Source organism: Diadema antillarum, unplaced genomic scaffold (genome assembly GCF_040938485.1).
Source record: "Diadema antillarum isolate AM-2024a unplaced genomic scaffold, OU_Dant_1.0 seq00000796_RagTag, whole genome shotgun sequence".
Taxonomy (NCBI): Eukaryota; Metazoa; Echinodermata; class Echinoidea; order Diadematoida; family Diadematidae; genus Diadema; species Diadema antillarum.
Window position 1 is genome coordinate 6,152 of NW_027271681.1, and position 21,761 is coordinate 27,912.

The 21,761-nt window shown below is 42.9% G+C and overlaps 1 protein-coding gene across 1 annotated transcript; it reads left to right on the forward strand.

Moving 5' to 3' along the window:
• Positions 1-1,073: 1,073 nt before the first annotated feature.
• Positions 1,074-21,725, forward strand: LOC139739329 (uncharacterized; the record flags this gene model as incomplete). The annotated part of the gene is made up of 7 exons (XM_071649944.1): positions 1,074-1,172; positions 3,216-3,281; positions 7,720-7,785; positions 9,430-9,556; positions 10,407-10,550; positions 11,041-11,380; positions 19,994-21,725. Coding segments are annotated over 7 exons (2,049 nt in total), but the record flags the coding sequence as incomplete, so codon positions are not given.
• Between the last annotated feature and the right edge of the window lie 36 nt (positions 21,726-21,761).

Here is a 21,761-nt window from a genome sequence, read left to right on the forward strand (position 1 = left end):
TAGTAATTTGAGTACTCAAGGACACATTATTATGCAGTTTTATTTGCTCTTTTTTTTTTTAATTTCCTTTTTTTTTTTCTTAGCCTGAAACAAAATGAGTTTGTCATCGTCAGTTAGCTGTGTGAGTAGGACCAAATGCTGATGAAACCACTCAGGTTGCCACACTAACAAATCACAAATATATCACTCTGGGTATAAAAGGTAGTGACACACCAGCTAATATGAATCAATGTCTACACATCAGTATCAATATCTGTATGCCTCCGCCACGAAGTGGTGCCGTAGGCATCATTTATCTTAAAATAAAAATCACCAGAAACCTAAACTCAAAATGTTGTGAAGAGTGACTGAAACTCCTTTTTCTTTGATAAAAATTGAGGTTTGTCCTTGTAAAAGATGACACCAAGCATGCAGCAGTTTTTACACTCCATTTCCTTCACTTATAAAAAAAAGGACATTTGTGAATGATGTTCCATAATCATTGCACCTCACCCAGAAAACTTGTAAATGAAAATGATCTTTCATCAATATATATGGATACACTAGCACATTAACATGTGCACATATAATCTTCACATGCATTTTAATAGCTGTGACATATATTTTGAAGGAACACAGAAAGTAGTGGTGCACAAGCTACTATGAATATGAATTATATGCACAGTGTATGTGTAAAAAATTCATGAGATATCAAGCATGCATATCTGAAGTTTATGTGCATGGCTGCATTTTGCATTCTGATATTAATCTAGTTAAATTAGATGAATTTGTAATATAGGTTAATTTCATAGAAGTGCTGCAGATACACATGTCAAAACAGTCGTTTACCTATGACTTTGTGAAGTCTTCAAGGGTTATATGTTTTATAAATGTTGTCTCTTGATTTTTCATCAATTATGAGCTTCACATTCCTAACAAGATTCTTTTTTTTTTCCTTCTCTACTCTCTGTGTTCTTCTTGTTCTTCTCCTTTTTCTTCTTCTTTTTCTTCTTCTTGCTCATTCCTTTTCTCGCCTCATTCTCCTCTTCCTCCTCCTCCTCCTTTTCTGCTCTGACACCAATTTCTGTCCCCAGCTTGGTATGGGTGTGCCCCCAGGAATGAATGCAATGTTCCCGCCCACCAGTCTACCGGGCGGATTCGGATCCGGAGCGCACGGTGCATTTCAACCAAAGGTACAACTTTTCACCCTTCCTCCCCTTCATCCTCACCATCTCAGATCTTTACCTTAAAACTCTTCTCTCATCGATAGCTACGGTAAAAGATGAAGATTTAGTGGTTGCCGGGATTATCCGGGAAGACAGAAGGACAAGTACATTTTGTGTCAGGGCATCAGAGTATTGAGGTGGGGGTGGGGTCGGCCAAATTCTCTGAAAATATCTCCCACTTTCATTGATATTTACTCCTTTGATATATTAAATCTCTGTTTAGAATGTAGATCAAATCTTGAAACAGGATGACATTAAATGATTTCTGCAAGATTAGTGAGAAATAATGGTTAAATGCAGAGATTATGACTATATGGTTGATTAACTCAGCCTTTGCTCATATTTTAGATCCATGCTGTACATACATACAGTGCAATTTATATTTACCCCCATTATGCTGAATACACATATATGACTACAAGATTTTGTAGGGACTTCACCACGACAACAACAGCAACAAAAATTAAGTAATGACAATCTCGGCATTGTATAGCTCCCTCTATTGTCAAGCCAGCTCTCATTGCTTCCACTTTGATTCCACATCCATAGAATCATTTGTACATCTCGCCATCCCCTCCCTTTGTATTCCCTTCAATCGGCTGCATACTGTGCTATAATCTCAGAACACTCTAAATATTTAGGGGATCACTCTGCTTGGAATCCCTCTTTTTCTCTAAAGCTCTGCTAAAAAAGCACCACAAAAAAAAGAAAAAAAAATTGTATATAACTCTTGTGAGCAATGACAAAGACCTGTATCTTACATCTCCAATCTCACTGACAAAGCTTGATGCTCCTAAATCTGTGATTTACACTCATATTGCAGTTTGTATGCATGGAGCACACATGCCATATATCAATTCATGCTCATGAAATTTTTACCACGTGTATTCTCCATTGGAATTGCCTGGCTTCAGTTCATCCATCATTTGTTCCGTTTACACTCTCCCACTTTTTCCATCCCTGATTTTTCTCTAGTTTGTGAGCATTTCTTTTTTCTTCTCATTCATTTGCGAAGACGTTCCTACCTTTCGCTCTCTCTTGGCTTGGTTGTGGTAAAACTTATGTTTGTTTAGGGGATTTTTTTTTTGCAATTTATGCCACTTTGAAAAGTTTGCTGTTCTGTTTAACATGCACTCCATCATTACTTTCTTCTTTGTTAGAAGTATTCATTGGTAGGGAACAAAAAGCAATAAAGCAGCTAGTAGAGAAGACTAAATCAAATCATGTATACATATGCATACATACAAACAGACATACAAAAGACAGACATACGTACATACATGTACATTGATAATAATGATAATGATAATACATACATACATGCATGCATACATGCCTATAGAGTTCATGTGTACATGCACTCACACATACATACATATGAATTTCAGCTGATGTGTCGTGGAAGGAAAATTGGTTCACATTCTATTCCATACAAACGTTGCACTTCATCATTCCACAGCCACCAGAGACAAAGAAAGGGAAAGATTTGAAATTCAAGGACACTATTGCATAGATAGATCTCTTCTGAATGTAATCCAACTTGCATGTAGAAATATTCGGACAGAGAAGGGTGTGATAACAGATGGCATTCGGTAGCATCTCGCAGCGAGAATAAAAAAATATTAGATGCATAGATGACTGTCTGTTCATCATCATATGAAGCCTGTTAACAATGCTGAATACACGTCATATCCTTTGATCAGAAACTGCTTCGGAAATATTGACAATTTTTAAAGAGAAAATAATCTACTGGAAGGGCGCATGATCTAGGGTGTAGGACACCATGTTATCGACCTGTGTCTTCGAGGAAAGGCATGTTCCAGTTCTTGTTAAAACATGATTTTTGTCTTTTAACCATTCCACATCCTTCTCCTATTCATCTTTCCATTTCTCATTCCACTCTTTCTCGTTTTTTCCCTCTCCCTCTCTATCTATCTGTCTCTTTCTACTCACCAAACACCCCCCCTATCCTCCATGTGTCATTTTTCTCTCTTGTTTTTCTCCTACTAGAGTTGGCCCGATGGTGGTTTACCCCTGCCCCGGCTGGACAGTCGCGTCACTAAACCACTGATGAAGGTGCCCCACGCTTTTACCTTAGCTAGAGACAAACAGACAGACAAACAAACAAATGATAATAATGATGATGTCAAGTTTGCATGCGGTTGTCAAGTCTGTGTGTCTTGTCCCCCATCCCCCTTGTGCTCTTTATGCTCGTGATCAAATTCAAACGATTGTCCCCGATTCCCCAATTCTTAGTTGGGTTGATACAAAAGTAGTAATTACTAAAATCATTTACCACCATGGGAAGAAAGCGAGGTTTGTATTTTCCCACTAGTTGTTGGTGCAGTATATGTTTAACTGGCAGTTGTTCTCTTTTTTTCTTTTTCTTTTCTTGTGGGATCCCTGGAATCGCATGCTCCAGACTAAGTTGTGTACACAGCAAATAGGCCAGGATCTTTTAAAACAAAATGCAAATCCAGGTTAAAAGCATATATTGGGGCTTTGATCTTTTCGGCATAAGATTCTTGTGTGAAATTATGAATGTGTAATTGTATCTTTCACATAATACTGGGGGGGGGGGGGGGGGAAACAACAACAACAACAAATGTACTGTGTCCGGAAATGTGTAGGCAACTTGCAAGTGCTAACTGCAAGATAGTGTTGAAAGATAGGGAAGCAATGCTGAACAAATATATTTTATTCTTCATATAATTACCAAATTATATGTAGTTGAAGCAGAAAGGTGGCATCTTTGCTTCTATTCATCTATCATTCTTTCAGTCTTTCTGCACCTTTTTGCACTGACTCCTGCATTAAATACTCTTAGGCGGTGATACATTTTAGCAATAGGAGGTCTGACCATTTCTAAAGGGAGATTGGCATGGCTTTCAGTGTAACAATGAGGGCTACTGTAAATGTGGCATGCTTGTTTTCTTACTCTTTTCTTTTCTTTCTTTTTGTGAATTTTGATTTCTTTTACATGCTGTCTTTCCTGCCCCTGTCCAAGAGTAGCCTTTCTTTGTGATTGATAGATGTTTTGGATTTAATGATTGTATAAGTGTTATTGTTGTTGCTGTCTTTCCAAAAGGGTATCTGTGACAAAGAGCTTTGCATGATTTTTCTTTGAGGAATTGCCTCCTGTGGCAATAATTCTCAGGTCTTGGGAGTTTTCTGGAAAATATATCAAATTGGTTTCTGGGTTTGATGACCAAGTGTTTTAAATGTTTAATGTTTTCTATGACTTCGGTGATATTTTGCATTGATACAGTATATAGATGATGAATGAATTATGCTGTCAGTAGCAATCACTTGTGCTTGTATGATTGACTCCTGGATTGATTGCCCTTTTGCTCGGCCATGTCGAACTGCATACATGCCACCTGTGCTTGGTAGATAGTGTTCTTGTTTGCATCGCATTGGTTAGAGCATTATCGCTTGCTATCTGCATGCGCATATTATCTTCATCTCAAATCCCTGGATGTGTGCGTTAAATTTGGATAAATGCCAGCTGCAGGTAAAAACCTAGGCATCGTGTCTCCAAGTGTGATATACATACGTGTTTGCTTGGCTTGTAAGACACATTGAGTATGAGATGTCTTAAGACATGAGCACATGATAGTTATCTTTAATACTGTGGATGTGAATGCCAAGGTGAAAAACAGGTACGATCTACCGGTAGGGGCCTACATCCCAAACTGTGACTGTCTGCCAAATCAGTGTAGTGCCCTGCTTCTGAACTAGATCTGCACTGTTCAGAGAATCGCAGTGCGTTCCTCCACTTCGTGCAAGAGTCTTACCATTTTTGGGCGAGCTTGATTTGTTTGTGTAGGAAATTGACAATTTAGGACACATGCCTCCCCCACTCCTATTGTGCAATACTTCAATGCATTAACGGCCCCAAAGTCGAAAGCCTGCTTTACACACACGCACACCCCTCCCCTCTCTTTCCCCTCGCGGAAAGTGCACATTCGTCAATTTGGCCACTTTGGATGTGTCAGTCGTAATCTGCGACAGCATTGATATTACTTAGCCCCGTGATAGAGAGCTGTGAGGAATGGTACTGAGGAATTTGTATGTGGCTCGATTGTGAAAATCAAGTAGATTTGAATCAATCATGTGACTGTTTTTTTTTTTCTTTTTTTTCCGAGGTGGTGGTGGGGGGGGGGGGGGTTATGGTCCTTGCATGCTCTGTCTTAACAGTAACAGTGCATTGTGGCATATTCCTTTATCCAGTTTCTTTCCATTAGTATCCCTGTCGATTCTCCTCCCAGAACATTTTCCTGCCGAGGAAAGGCCAGAAATAACCATTAGTCATCGCATTAGGGATGTCACTCCGTATTCCAGGCGTAATTCCGTCCCCGTGGATAATGGCTGCGAAACCCGGGCAGTTTCGTTGCCCTACGTTAGTGTTGTTTTGTTTTTCCCCCTCCCGCATTAGCGCTTAATATTGCCCCGAGGCCAATTCTGCAAATGGGAGTCTTATTTGGGAGTGGAAATGAGGCTAATTTGGCGGTAAATAGAAAAGCCAGCAACCAAGAAGCCACAAGCAACCAGAGGGGAAAAAAAAAAGTGGTGCTTGTCTTAAGCCCAGAACAATGGTGTTTGTGTTCCATGATGTGGCGTTGATATTATTTTAGAAAAACGCAGAGAGACAGTGAGAGCATATGGTAAGAGGGCGGGAGTGGGGGAGATTGTCGATATTAGACTCTTCTAATTCCCCTCTGATTAACCGGGAGACAAAATGTCCTGTGAGCTCTTGATCTTCCAAAGCCCCTGTGGATCCCGTAAATGTAGGATGAGAGAGAGAGGGGGACGTAATCCATTTGTTTTTGGATGGATTGAGGCTAACCGAGCGCTGAAACCAGAGGTCTCGGCGCTCAAATCCCAAATATCCGGGCTCGGTATAATCTACCGTGTATGTCTAGCCAATCGCCATGTGTTGTGAGAGGGGGAAAAAAAAAGATGAAGGAAGTAGAAGAAGGGGGGAAAAATATGTGAGCTTACAAATCCAATAATGCAAGGCAAATGAGGGACTGATGTGGATTACTTTGTCCTCATTACAGTCCCCTAATGAGGGTGGAAACAAATTATGGTGGGAGAAAATTGGTTAAGAAGGTCTGCGCAAAATCGGTAAGGAAGCTGCTTTAAGATGCTAAGGAGATGCTGTGGTCACAACCCTCAAGGCACCGTCATCCCGTAAGAAAAAAAATCCCCAAAAACAGCTGAGTAAGAGACAGATACAAAGGAAAACTATGTAGGATGTCTCATTTACAGATCTTGACTCCCCCTTGCAGGGGAATTGTTGGTTCCGCTTCAAGTTTCACAAGGAATAGGTCTTAAGAGGACATTATACTTGTGGATATGATATGTACTCAGATTTCAAACTTTCCAACTGTAATTGGTCACTGTCAGGTAGACTAGGGGTTCACAATTTTTGTGTATGATTTGAGACTTCAAATTATTGATGACACAGCCGTCCATATCTACTGCAGATTTTATCAATCTGACTTTTAGATTTGGGAGATAAACAAATCTGTTAGAGAAGTCAGGTCTAAAGAGTCATAGAGTAGCGCCTTATTAGTTAAGGAAAAAAAGATTCAAATCTGCCAGCATTTTTTTTTTTTGCATATATCTCTTATATCTGTTTGCTTCTTTTATTTGTCTGATAGTAAAGATCCCACTGTGGTAGAAAATAATTTCAAATTTTTGTTCGCTTCAACTCTTAGACACATTGGTCAGTCCTATGTATACAAATTATACCCTTGGGCTCAAAGCCTGTGTACATTTTCCATCCCTTTCAACAATTGGGGTGTATGTGGCTGATAAGAAGTGATGCTTTTCCCTATTTTTGCATGCATTTCTTCATGAAATTCATGTTCAGATTTACCTCCCCCCCCCCCCAAGAAAATAGCAGATCAGAGAAAAATGTGATTATATAACAAAAACAAAAGCAAAACGAAATTGCATTAAATTTCCACTGCAAGTTCTTTGTTATTACATGTGTGCCAGCTTTATTGTAGTGTTAACCACTGCTATCTTCGTTCTTGTCACATTCTAAGGTTTTCATGGCATTGTTTGTACCCCATTTGCTGTTTTTTCCCTTTTATTTTATTTCATAACAACTTTGAGGGGAAAAAAAGCATTTGCCTGTGTATGTTCTAATCAAGAAGTATTTTGCACATTGCAGTGATGGAACTAAAGGAGAAAAGCTAAAAAAAACAAACAAACAAAAAACAATCCTCATGATGCATGCATGCACGCACATAATTCTAACCAACATTCCTGCTTTGTTGTAGTCTCTATATAATCTATCCATGCTGTCTTGCCGTTGCTTCTGCCTTCGCTCTGCTTTCACCATTTTCATCTGATGCTTTTGAGCCCAAACATCATTTGATATCTAGTAATGGGCATTTTTGATGGTACATACGTGTAAATGAGTGTGAAAAGCCTCATTTGAGTGTGCGTTATGCTAACTTGCTCTGTGCACTGTGTGTTTTGTGTATTCTCTCCCTAGAAGCCGGGTAAATGGTGTGCTGCTCACGTGAACGTGGCTTGGTTGATTTACCACCACCAGCAGAAGGTAAGAGGGTCGTCCGGGGCGGGGAATCCCCCGCACAAATTGCACTGATTTGTAATTGGACAGGATGCTGTTCTTTATTAAATTCCAGCTAGACTTTCAACTCCGGTTGCAGTCCACAACAAGGATTCAAATAATATATACCAGGAATTCAATGTAAAGGTTTAGGTCATTGGCTACTAACAAGTGTATATTTACCAAAATACCAAAATACAAAAGTACCAAAATTAAACATCAAACAAACAAAACTCAAACGATGTGCTGTGGATAGGAGTGATCAGTCTCACTCATATGTAACTGTGTGCTGTACTCAGTGGGACTGGACTTGCACTGGAACAAGCATTGTTTGATGTTCTCCAGACTCCTCCCACCCAGGTTACTTCCTGTCTAAACATAGAAAGTGAATTGTGGTAACATGTGTGCTTCACAAGTTTCATTCAAAGCAAGATCATTTCCGATTAACCCATTGAGGACGGGCTGATTTTGCTACAACACGCATTTCCCATAGACACCTGCCCGAGTATACTCGGGACTTGTCTTCAACGGGTTAAGAGAGGAGTGTGTCTTTACTATTGACAAGTTAGTCAACTTATCCACTACTTTGATCGAAAGTTGAATTTGGTATGCATATATGCACAATGTGTGATAGTAAATCAGGTACCATCCCATATATATCTTTGTTGAGTCACCCAAAATACCACAGTGTATTAAGAGAGACTTGGCACTTTGCTTGAATAACAACAAACAGAGAAAAACAGCCAGGCTCCTGTTATTCACTGTATGAATGATTCAGGGAGATCATGAAAAGGAAAGCAGGATTTAGTTTATCGCCAAGAATTCTGACAAACAAAAGGTCACTCTGTTTTTCTACCGTTACCCCCTGATCCGCCAGGGATCAATGGTGTTATCAATCACAAGCCCCAGTTCAGTAGCTGAGTCGCTAATGTTGACAGTGAATTCATGTTTATTTTGAGCAGTCAGACAAAAGCCATGTTGAGATATTCCTCTCTCCTCATTTTTTTATTTTTTTCAATACAAGGTATTTCAGCTGATGCTGACTGTAACTAGGACTGTGAATGAATTTTGAGATTACTTCAGCTTGTTTGCAACCTTCAAACACAAAAATTGTAAATTGTTTGAAGAGTGCATGGCTTATGACTGGTTGAATTCAATATTTCATTATCATTTTTTCACTCCCCCCTCTGCCTGTCTTTCTCTCCCCCAATCCATTCTCCCGTCTCCTTCCTGTCCTAATATCAATCTATGCTTTCCCTTATTCCTGGACACTTTCCTCTCACATGTTCCATTTTCCATCCCCTTAACCCCTTCTGCTTTCTCATTGTCTTCCTCTTTCTACTCTTCCTCTGTTCCTGCTCTTCATTTTGCCCCCTTTCTTTCCAAATCTTCACAAACTTTCTCCTCCATCCCAATTATCTCCATCCCTCATCCCATGTATTCTTTCCACATCACCTACTTGCCTTTCAATTGCATCCCTATTACCACCTTCTATCCATCCATCCTCTCAAACGTCATCCATCATCATCATCCACTCTCTGTCCATCTGTCTCTCCATCACCCGCCGTTCTCTCCGTCCTCCTCTCATCTTTCTCTCGTTCTACCCATCAACCTCCGTTGCCCTCCCCGCAGGCCAAAGTTGATGCTCAGAAGGATCCGCTGAAACAAGATGCCTTCCTCGGGAAGCCAGGCGGGCCTCATATATTTTCTCCCCCGCGGCCGCCCGATCTTCACTTACAGTCCAATATATTCTCGCACAGTGAGTACAGCGGTCGAAAGTGCAAGGGGGGTGGGGGTGGGGGGGGGGGGGGGGTGAGGACACACATCACTGGGAGCTCACACACCCGCATCATGACATGCCATGTTCTCATTCCATGCACCGAGGACGGGCAGGGTTATGCGTGGTGTATGTATGTGTGTTTACATCTGGGTGTGTGTGTGTGTGTGTATGTGTGTGGAAATGGATGTGAAGATGCCTTGGCAAAATGCACAGGGGATAAGTGCATGCATGAATATTCAGTACGTCATGCGCAAGCAGTAATCTCGAGAGTACAATCTTTATGATTGAGTGGAAAGTGAATTCTACCAGTCTAACAAGTCTGCATCTCTAAGAGATATCGCTGAAGGCTCAGTGCAGCAGCCGTAGAATATAAGTTTGATTTCTAGTGTACGATGACAACATTAACAAGCTTATTTCAAAGATTTGTACCATGGTGCCAAGTGTCATGAAATTCCAGCAGTTAAATTTATCCAGTGAGATCTTCCAGCCATATATCAGAGTGTATTCTGCTCTCAGGACAGACAGTATGTTATAGTTATCATTTATCGTACATTCTGTAGTTGGAAGCATCTCAAATTCATGCCACATGTTATTCAACAGCTTGTATCTCGCAATATTTTCTTTGTAAAGTAACAGTGAACAGTACTATGAATGCATTGTTTGGTAGAAACTACTGTGATATGCATGAACTCTCTTGAAGACTTTTGTTGGTATTAAATTTGACATGAAAGACCCAAACACTCCTTGTTTGCATCAATCTCACCTGTGTTCTGTTTCATCTGCATCCTCCCATGTGGATGCCACTCTCTCTCTCCTGTTTGACATACAGGTGCGCCGGGCACGCCTCTTTCCCTGCAAGGCACGCCCCACCATCCTACCTTCTTGCCCTCAGGACCTCAACTTGGCCTACCTCCAATGCCTAGACCATCCAGCTATGGTCCAGCCACTTTGGGCTTCCCCCTCGGTGGACCCAGTGAGTGACCCACCTTGTCTGTAATTCAGTCTCGTCTCTGGTTGTAGTCTTGCCTGAGATCTCATTTCACCCTGTTGTCTAGGAGTTCGGAATGTATAATCTCTTACTGCAGCATAGTTTTGTGTCACTGTTTGCAGGAATTTTACAATGTTGCTGTGACAAGCTGAAACCCCTCATGGACCATCCTGCCCATATGTTGAGATGTATTTAGTTTAGCCATATCCTTCTGGCAAAGCTGTTGGACATATTTTCTTTTCTTGACGGAATAAGTTGCCAGCAACACAGAATTTGCCATTTCCAAGGCTGAATTGTCATGACAGATAAAGGAGCTAATGTTATAGGATGCGCAAAAGATATGCATGTGACAGTAATTCATAGCAAGCACCCTACGAAATAAGAAATGTGTCCACAAAAGTGGAAGCCGTTAAGTTACTGTTTCTGTTGTTTCATAACTCTGATCCATTTTGTTTTGTTTTGTAACCCTCACTAGATGCAGCAGCACTCAGTGCTAACATGTTCAATGGCCGCGAATCCATTGGTCTGCCGAGTCTCGCAAGCCCCCACCAGGGCCAATGGGGGCGTCTGCACAGGACTCCGCCTGGCTTCCCAGTGGTCACCGGGGTGCCGCCGGGCACCTGGGCCAAGCCCGAGCCGGAGCGGCCAAAGGACGGGTTCCCATTCGGCCTGGACCGCGAGCGGGACCGACTGAAGGACGAGGAGCGGGAAAGGGAGCGGGAACGAGAACGAGAGAGGGAGCGGGAACGGGAACGGGAAAGGGAACGAGAGCGAGAACGGGAACGGGAGCGGGAGAAGGACAGAGAACGGGACAGGTTTGTATTGCTATTATTTCCCAAAAGGGGGGGGTCACACTATCTGCATTATTTGATGTGCATCATTAAATGTCTAAGCTTGAGTGCCCACTTTCTTTATACTTTATTGTCGTTGCAGGGAGTTTAATGTTTTACAGGAGTGGTGTCATGACTATTTTTTTAAAGCAATTAAAATGTGATGAATGCAAATTACAGTGAAAGGAAGTTGAGTTTGGTGCCATCTTCAGGAGCCAGTGCAATAAAACAAAGTTATGCACTTAATGTTATAGGGCAGGTGATTCATGGATCTGAAACAAGAGATCATAATTTTGACTCAGCGGGAGAGAAGATGTCAGTGCAGTTAAGAAAACAGGAGCTTTAAAAAACTGATCTGTTTATCGTGAGCAAGACTCATCACGGAGAGACGAGAGAGTGATTTGAACATATGCGCTCTCCTGCCTGACTTCTATGCCTCCCTTTGTCCTTTCGTCTTCTCATGGAGGGGGTTCTTGATAAGTGTTTTGGCTCAGGAGCGGAAGCGCAGGAATTTGTCAAAGAGACGTGGGGACCTTGTCGTCACCTTAACGAGGTTGGACAAGGAGCAGCGAGGAACGATTACTCAGCTAATCATCTCTCACAATTAGATTAGGTCTCCCAGCCAAATCCGTCATTACCAAATTACCAGCAAATCTAAACAGGTGTTATGCGGTTTCCTATTGTCTCGTTCTAGGCTTGTGATGTCGTCGGCAGCTATTAGGCCCCGACACCGGGCCAAGTGTTGGATTAAGGTGGTTGGGGAGTTGGTGGGGGGGGGGGGGGGGGGGCAAATTTTGCTATTTGCTTGAGCATCCGGTGAGGAATTATCCTTTTGTCGTATGAGATACCCATATTTACGTAGTTCTGGGGGCGACTCCCAAATGTGCGAGGAGTGATCGGTGAATGGATGGATTCGAGTTGACATCTTTTGTCATTATTCCGAAGCGTTATAGGCCGTGTTTGTGTTGGAGCAAACGGCTGCAGCTGGTTTTCTGCCTGTGTAGGAGGAATGAGGAGACTTTAAAATCAAGCTGCAGTTATCGAGGGAGACCTGATGGCCAGATAGCCAGTAAAGCTCTTATCGTGAGAAGGCAACTTTTTTTTTCTCTCTCACTTCAATCATCAGTGAAAGCCAGGGCGAAAGCTGAAACTGCTTTGAGAGAAAGGAAATGGATGGTGACATGAACAGGGATCACAGAATGTTGCTAAAGTGTATTAATTTAATGTTCACTATGAAGACAGACTTTTTTATCCGGCTTTCCATTCTACTTGTCTTGTAGTCTGAACTGTATTTGTCTTGGCACATGCTTGGAAATTGTTAGCGCAATACTGTAAAGCCATACATTTTTGCACGCATCTTGATTTCACAAATTTTGCAAGAGCCAAGATTCGCGAAATTAAACTGCACATGAAAGTTCTTGTGTACACTATATGCATTGAATGCCAGTGGCAATTCGTGAAAATTTCATTCTGCGAATATTTCTTGCTTTACAGTAAAGGGAAGTTAGTCCACTTTTTCTCTTACTGACTAGCAAAGAATCAAGTCAGCAAACTGTAAACTACAATTTGTACTAACTACTATTTTGTCTAAATAGCTCCATCTTGTTTGCAAGATCATGCAAATTTATTAAATGAGAGAGACTTATTACACTTCAAAATTTAAATGTTAAAGTATAGCAATAGTGTAGTAGTGTTTTGAATGAGGAATAGGATGTTTGCTCTGAATGTGGCAGGTGGAATAGGAACAGAAGGCTTTAATATTATTGGACCCTCATAGCAATGAAGTAAGATTGTTCATGCAGATACAATGGAAAGACAAAATCATATCTGTGTAGTACTGATACCAAACAAATTGTAGCTATTTGAAGATTATGAGAGTAAGGCTGAACAGGGTGGCTTAATATAGATTCTTGTGTATTATGTTCTATTAATTTGTATTTTTGGTGGAGGTATTACTCTTTGAAAGATCAGTGACAGAAGTCCCCCGTTGAAAAGCTCTGTAGGTGTGCAATTCCAAAGATCAATTGACGCTCCAAATCTCTGAGGGAATTCCCCTCTGAATCTCTGTAGGGGTTTCCCCTCCTTTGGGCGTGGCCCGGATTCTCTGCCCGGTAGGCAGTGTGGAAGAAGTGATACCATGAAGTTTGACAGATGTGCAGACTCGGTGCTGACGAGTGTACAGTGCAGATGATCAGAGCAACAATCAGACACAGGATGTCTGTGGGTACAGGGTGTTCGTTACTTTAACCGCCTGCTACAGACCTGATCATTTACCAGTATATCATGCTTTGGGGATCCATGCGTCACAGGCAGAGATCATTTTAACTTCTCATCAAGATTTCCCAACACATTTTCGTTTCTTTCTTTCTTCTTTTTTTTTACAAGAAAAACCCTACAGGCATCGAGGTCATGTGGGTGGTAATGTTTCAGCTGTAATCCCATCAATAAAGAACTTTGAGCGATGCTCTGTGTTATACCCCATATTTTCTTAAAAGGGCCAAATGCATAGTCACTCTTCATTGACAAATTTTAGGGGAGATGATGATTTGGTCACGCAATGGATGGAAAAAAATGTTTCCATCGTGTATGACCAATTTGGATATTGAAACTGACAGGTTAAACACAAAAGGGGTTTCAGGCATATGAGAATAGATAGCGGGGCATGCGGAACTGCCAAATGGTGGACAACGGATACCCAGAGCCCCATGGCCCAGCGAAGAGAGCAGATAACTTAATTTGCACCAGTTGTGGCAGGGCATAATTCAAGACGCACCAAAAAAACGGTTCCAAGCAAAGGGGGAGATGATCCAGTAGAGAGAGAGAGATAGAAAAGCAGAAAGAAAGAAAGAAAGAGAGTAGGAAACAGGGGAAATGAGAAGAAACAGGCTATGAAAAACAGGTGATGGGTTTTGCAAATAACAATGCCTCTTAACGCCCCCTCCTTCCCCCCGTTCCCTGCCCGACAAAATTTCGCCCCGAAGAGCTGTGGTGTGCAGGGGACCTGCCATGTTGGAGCAATTTGGCAGCAGGAAAATGAAAGCTAGGAGCATGTGTCATCAAAGAGTGTTGTTCAGCCATCGTATCTGGTCCCAAGAAGCACTACGGTGTCAGAGGCTGCCATCGTCCTTGTCTTTTCCTTTGTCTGCGAATGTCCAAAGACTCTTCTCGAAATCCTCTCCGATAGCGTTTGCAAATTGCAGTCATAGACGCCATCAATTTAGACCCGTAGGTTCCCATTTTCCGCCCGACAGTTCTGATATATTTTTAGAGACGGAAGAAAGTGCGTTATTCACTGTATTTCAGAAGCAATTTGTTAAGAGGAACTGGGAGACAACTACTGATTTGCGTGGTATTTGATAGCATGTATGCCACATGTACTCTCTCTCTCTCTTTTTCTCTCTCGTTCTCTCTGTCTATATTGTCTGTCTGTCTGTCTCTCTGTCTTTTGCTCTGTTTCTATCTCTCACTCTGTCTCGCTCACTCTGTGAATTTGACAATGATTGATAGTATTGTTGACAATATCGTACGATCATATTTACATGAAAAATGAGTCGAATCCGACGCCGAAGGAAACGTTGCCTCCTTGCGTCAGGGATGATGTTTGAACGAGCGTGTCTGATGGCAAGAAGTGCTCGTGCTCCTCTCCTGTATTACAGCTAGATGCATTTCAGCAGAGGAGCTTTGTACATAGGTTTGTTTCGTCAGCCACCTAGTACCCGGTCAGCTGAAGAGGAGATACATTGTATGTCTGCCTAATTTGAAACCTTGTGGAGATTTGAGTCACACGTTGTTGTATCTATTTAGCCATCAAAACCTCTTGTGGGGATTTGAGTTGTGTATGCTTACATGACTGAAGAAAGGTAAAAAAATTGGACCCTTAGTAAATTATGCAGTACAGTACAGTACACTGAGAAGCTAAATGGGCTACAGTCACATGTGGGTGCTGGAAATCATACAAACTACATGTATACCGGGAGGTGGGGAGGGGGGAATGTAGAAGGTTTCATAGAAATAGCCCTCCTCGTCTAGCCATATACAGGCTTCGATAGCCCTCTGGTTGTCTTAAAGGACTTATACTAATCTGTATTCTTCATGATGCTCTGTCTCTTTGTGAGGGGCCATATGTCGCTAATCCATTCCAAGATGTCGACGCTCTTTGTAACCCGTTGAGGACGAGCCCCGATTATACGTGAGCAGGTGTCTATGGGAAATGTGTGTTATAGCAAAAACCAGCAGTTAAATGGGACATCATTGACAGAGGTTTAGATATAAGTCTTTGCAAGGTGAGACTATTTCCTCCTCTGATCTCTCTTCGTTTGGTTTGGCATGGATTGAACACATCGATGTGCCGCAATATTTTCCATATGTAGCCGATTATTCCTATTATTATTCCTTGCATCAATCAGATATCTACCGTGGTATGTCTTTCAGATTACCCAGACAGACTCTTAGTAGAACACTGTTATTTTTTTTTTCTCTCTCTCGTAATGGGGCTAGAGGTTGTCGGTGTTAGCAAGGTTTGTCAAAAAGTATTTCCGCACATGATCAACAGGCACTTCTCTCTTACATAGAATATTGTCGCTTCTCGCCAGCGAATGATTTTTCGGGTCATCGCATGAACTGTTCCTCCTTTCCATGTAAAGATCCGAGGCGCTGATCAGAAATTGAACATTAGGGTGCCATCCCCTCTGATTAGAGCTTGCACGAGAGATCAGTATCAAAACGCCAATGACCTCTGGTAGCGTATAGGTTTAATCTTCCACATCCTGATTCGGATCCCGCCTCAAATTATATCCTCCCGTTTTTTCCCCCAGCGACCACTAGACAAATCGAATCATCTTCCCATGGACTCATTGGATATATGCAAGAATCATAAATGTGCGTGTGTGCGTTGTTGTTATTTTTTTTAAGGAGCGCATCAGTTGGCCATAGGGAGCGATGTGAGAGAGTGAGTGGGTTAAGGAAGTATTAGACGTTAAGAAGCGATTTCCATCACGAGAAGCCCTAACCCATTAGAGCAGATAACTGGTTTTACCCCAGGAGAGCGTGCTTCATTGCTCGTTATGATCGCGCCGTTATCTCCTCCCTCGACTTTTTTTTGAGGGGGGGGAGGGGGCGGGAGGATAGCTGAGGGGAAGTGAAGCAGAGATAGAAAGAGGCGGATGGCTAGAAGATTGAAACGTGGGATGGTGATTAGCTTCATGACATGTGACTGCAATAGCCCAATGGGGAGATGAGGGGGATTATGGTGTCATGTCCATTCCTTCAAACTTATCCCCGCTGTGATGATTATTGCCCCTCTTACTCAGGAGTAGCATTGGAAGTCTTCAATTCTTTTTCTTCTTATTTTGCTATTTATCTTTGTATCGCTTCTGAGGAGTCTGGGATGTGAAAGGTCACACTGAGCATGAAGTTATGCCTGCAGATTCAGTTCGGGATAGCGCCGATAACGCAAATGCCTCCCGGCCAGCCCTGATTCAGATGCATTGTGGGATAGCTCCGTAGCAAAGTTGGATCCGGTCTTGGCTACATCTCACTTGCCCGACCAATGCGCAAACATCGTCCATATAAATTTTGCTGACTAACTGACCCAGGTCGCATTTTTCATCCAGGGATATCTTAAAAGATTTCTTTGCTTACCATCACCCCATGACTATAATGGCCACAAATCAGACAAATTAAAAATCCGTAAACTCTTTTTTCTGACACCAAATTCAAACTGAGGAAAAGAGTAGTAATGAAAGAGGTGTATGCTTTTATTGCATTGCATCATATAATTATGGACAGAGGCGCAAGCTGGACAATGCTACTTAACAGTGCCACAGAGCTATCACAGTGTATCTGTGACAGGGCTCTACAACGATGCCTTGCATATTGGCGATACCCCAAATTGAACAGCAAAGCAAGGTTGACTCTGGGGGTTTGTTTATGTGACGAATTGACGTTAGGTTTCATGTAGTATCATTTTAGAGCGTACAGTGATCAAGACTATTCAGTAGAATTAATATCTTGTGTTATCTGAAACTGTCAGAAGTCCTCAGTGGGTCCAGACAATATAAAAAAATTACTGTTCCTATTGCTCTCTCAAAATTGGCAAAGACTTTGTGCATTCATGTCAGATTTATGCAGATTTGATTAGTTTTAACCAGTTACATCTAATCTCTCTCCAAATGTAAGATAACACTGTCAAATTCAGAGTTGCCAATTTGATGACATTAAGATGATCATTTCTGCAGCAAAATTACCCCAGGACTCGGTGTGTTAACCCTTCTATCAGGTAGTGACACACTCGCAATGAGTCGAAAATTTCAGTCGAGAACTGAAGATGCAGAGCAAGTTTTGAAATTGTTATTTTCCAAGGAATGAGCAGCTTCTTCTTCAGTCTGGGCAGACAGTGTGCATTACCAACGGGCGGAAACCAACATAGACTTCTTCCAGGAAGTGAAACCACTAATATTGACTGTAAGAAATAATTTCTGAGGCTTTGAGAGAGGAGGGGGGGGGGGGGGGGGGGGGGGGGGGTGGAGGTGGGTGGGATGGGGAAGCACAAATTAAATGGATGGGAAAGCGTTCTCACACACATAAGACGTTTTTCATTTCGCGCCTTCCTGTGCTAATTTTGGCTCCAATATGGCATCGGTCACAGAGGAAGGGGTAAAATATGAATAAGGGAGAGAGAAAGATTCCGAGAAAGGGAGATAAAAAGACAAATTCCTTTGTGTATGCATTGTGGAGATGATAGATGGGGAAGGGGGGGGGGGGGGGGGACCGAAAACGGACCTCGTAATGGGGACCCAAAGTAGAGAGCTAGAAATTTAATTTGGAGGATCGGATGGGCAGAGGATACGTTGTAATGAGATGGATGTGTAAATGGCCATTAAGTACACAGGAAAGATACTCTTTTTTGAGAAATATCAGAACGCAAGCAGTAAAAGCCATGACCATGTGTGAGGGGTATAAGAGGGACAAGGCGGATGACCAATTTCCTCCGTTGCAGTGGGCAGTTTAACTGAGTTTATCCCTCTTCCGGAGGAGTCACTTCCAATTTGATTGTTATCATCACACACGTTTTTGGGTATGTTTTCAGTCACCTCGTCGCTAAATTAACTTTCTGAAAGGACCTCTGTCAACGAGGGACCATTAACTCATTAGTCTCCTACTCAATTCTTCATACTTGGTGTCAATTAAAGAGCTCTTTAAAAATCTGATGTGAAGCACATTCAAGTACACACATAAAAAAGAAGTGTTATTAATTAGCCGTTGAAGATCGCATGCAGGTTGATAATTCCGTCCTTAGTAGTCCTACATATTTTTTAAAGCGACTTGTCAGTGAAAATGATGAGAATTTGCTTTGCTGAATGATGAAGTCACCATGCATTGAAGAATGGATTTGTCTGGATATGTTGAGCCAGTTTCAGCTCACTAGTTATGTTGTGTAGCAGACATTTGCATGGTTTGAAGGGAAATATAGCACTGAGCCAACAATTGTTCCTTGCCCAAGCAGACGGGTCAGTTATAGACGAGTGTTGCTGATGTGGTCACTCCCGTCCTTAGGAGAGAGGGTCACCTGTTTTCATGAAGTATGCACGGAATGTCACATTCCACCTGTCTGTGACCAGTGGTGTGTTTTCACTTATCACTCTACCTTCCCCCTCCTCTCCCTTCCCCATGTGTGAGGAGCTGCAATGAATCTGGCCTTCGCTGATTCATGTACTCGCCCCACCCCACCCCACTTCATCATCCCCCCCCCCCCCCACTACCCCTGCGGCTCATGTCAGTCACTGTCCCATCCCGGGGGAGCTGTGAGCCGGAGACACGGCCTCCCGAGTGAGCAATTTGTCACTGTAGCTGATAATGAGGCACACACACTGTTTCCATCAACTTGGTTGTTTTTGTCTCTGTCACATTTCTCTGTGTCTTTGTGTTTTGAAGATTGGGCACGCGAGGGCACTGTTCCATTTATGATGTAGATGGCAGCATAGTGAGAAAAAAAAAGGAGTCAAGCTTGCTTTTCCTTCCCCATTTTCTTCTCTTTTGTTTTTCCAAGACAAAAGAATTTTAGATATTGTCATAATGTGCCATTAATACTGTAGCAGAAGCTTGGGATGTTTGTGGTATATCTAGCAATCGTCATTATCCGCGCAGCATACCGTGAAAGGACTGCACAGGTTGCCTACATTTAGGCAAGTTACTTGATATTAATGAAAAATGTTGACAGAGGTGTTCTGTAAAGTCTGGTTGTTTACGTTTCCTTCATGCGGCAGAGTGAATATAAAATTGATGTACTGTAAGAGTGGAAATTTTTGCTTTATGAAAATTTTTGCATAACCAGAAGCTAGCGCAAAAATAAAAGCATGCAAATATTTTTGTATGCTATATGTTCCAGTGACTAATGTCCTGGTTCTGCGGAATTATAAAAGAGGAATTTGTTGTACCCAGCCGAGTGTGAAAAATTACGCGAAAATGTCCACTTTTACAATAGTGAAATTGGCTGAAATCTTATGAGCCCAGTGCCTTAGTGAAATGCAAAGATTTGCTCTGGTTGTAAAGTGCGTCACATCACATAAATCTGTTTCTTTTGTTCTTTCATCCCTGCAGAGATCGCAAGGATTTGGATAAGGGTGAAAGGTCACTGAACCATACAAGCACTGATGGTTGGTCCAACGACAGAGACCGTGACAGTAGGCATGGGGAGTGTGAATCAAGGACTCTCAATCACATGCGTTCTGTGGACAATGATCGCGACCATGAGAGAAGAAAAGAGGAGCGCAGCTCGGACAGTAGGTCAAATGATCTTAAGCGTGTGTCACCCCCCAATCGCCATGGTAATGACGTAAGACATTCAGCGTCACGAAGTCACGACAGTCGGTCAGACAGTGCGTTTAATAATGTGTTGCACGTGAACTCGCTGACGGGCAAGGAGGAGCGTAAGGAGCCGGAGAAGGAGCGGCCCTCCGAGAGGTTACCGGAGCGGCTGCCCGAGAGGATCCCAGAGCGGTTAACGGACGTGATGCCAGAGAGAATGGCAGAGAGACTGCCACCGCCTGACGCGATGGCGCTGCACCAGGCCGCCATGAACATGAGTCCTATGATGTCTCTCCTGGATCGCCGCTTGCCAAACGTGCCCTTTGGCATGTCCCAGTTGCACCACATGGAGCGGCCCCCCAATCCCCACCTCCCAGGCCCCTGGGACCCATTCGGGAGGGGCAGCCTGGAGGCGCTGCAGCGGGAGCACCAGATGCGCATCGAGCGCGAGTACGAGCGAGACCGGCTGATGCGCTCCGCCTTGCACCAGCCGATGGGACCCATCATCGAGCACCCGGACCGGCTGCGGGAGCGGGAGCACCACGACTTCTCGAGGGACAACCCCCTGGCCATGGAGTCCACCTTGCGCCACATAGAACAGGAGCGAATGCACCGCTACCTGGAGGAACGCGACCGTGTGCTGCGGGAGGATGCCGAGCGTAGCCGGCTAATACACGTAGGGGCCGACCCCCTCAACCCACTCAACAGGGCCATGATGGGGGGCATCCCCCCTTACTCAAGGACTAGCTCGATCTTCTCAAACTCTTTGCACAAGAACAGCTCGCCCCCCTCCACCCTGTCCGCACCCCCTCCGCCCTTGGTGCCCTCGGCAGCCACCACCAATGGGCCCTCCCTGGGGCTGGGAATCCTGGGGACCCGCAGCCACTCGGGCTCCCCCAGCACCAACCCCCACCAGTCTGCCACCAGGAACAGTTCGCCCGCAGACTCCGCCCCTGGAAAGGGCAAGATAACCCCTGATAAGGACGCGCACTCCAGATAGGATTGAGTCCAGAAGGCTCACCCAAATGCACTTGGAACAGTCATGGACAACTGCATTCTTCTGCAAACACACCCACTGGAGAAAAACAAGCAAACAAACATGTGGAAATTCAACACTTGTGAAAGCCTTTCAAATATAACGTGATATTCACATTTCTATGTCAATGTTGTGATTGACTCATATTGTGGCTGTTAGAAGTGGTGTTAATGACTTTTTCACAAAGAATTGTGTGCACTCCCTACTCAAAGAGTGTGTACAGTAGCTCAATGTGACTAGACTGGCGAGAATGTTTGGCCTAGTCAGACAAATGCATCTCATTCTAAGCTGACTCTTCTATTCTGTTTTGTAAAGATTCACCATAAATAGAGTGACACTACTTTCCTACAAAAGTGTGGACATACACATTTCCACAGAACTAAATCAAATTCACTTTTGCTGATCACATAGAGTAGAAGACAAGGGTAACTGTGTGTCATAGGAAGTGAACTAACTTCAATGTAGCAGCCTGAATCTATTGTATGTGAAGAGGGGAATGAGTAAAGATTTTTTTTTGTCTTTTTT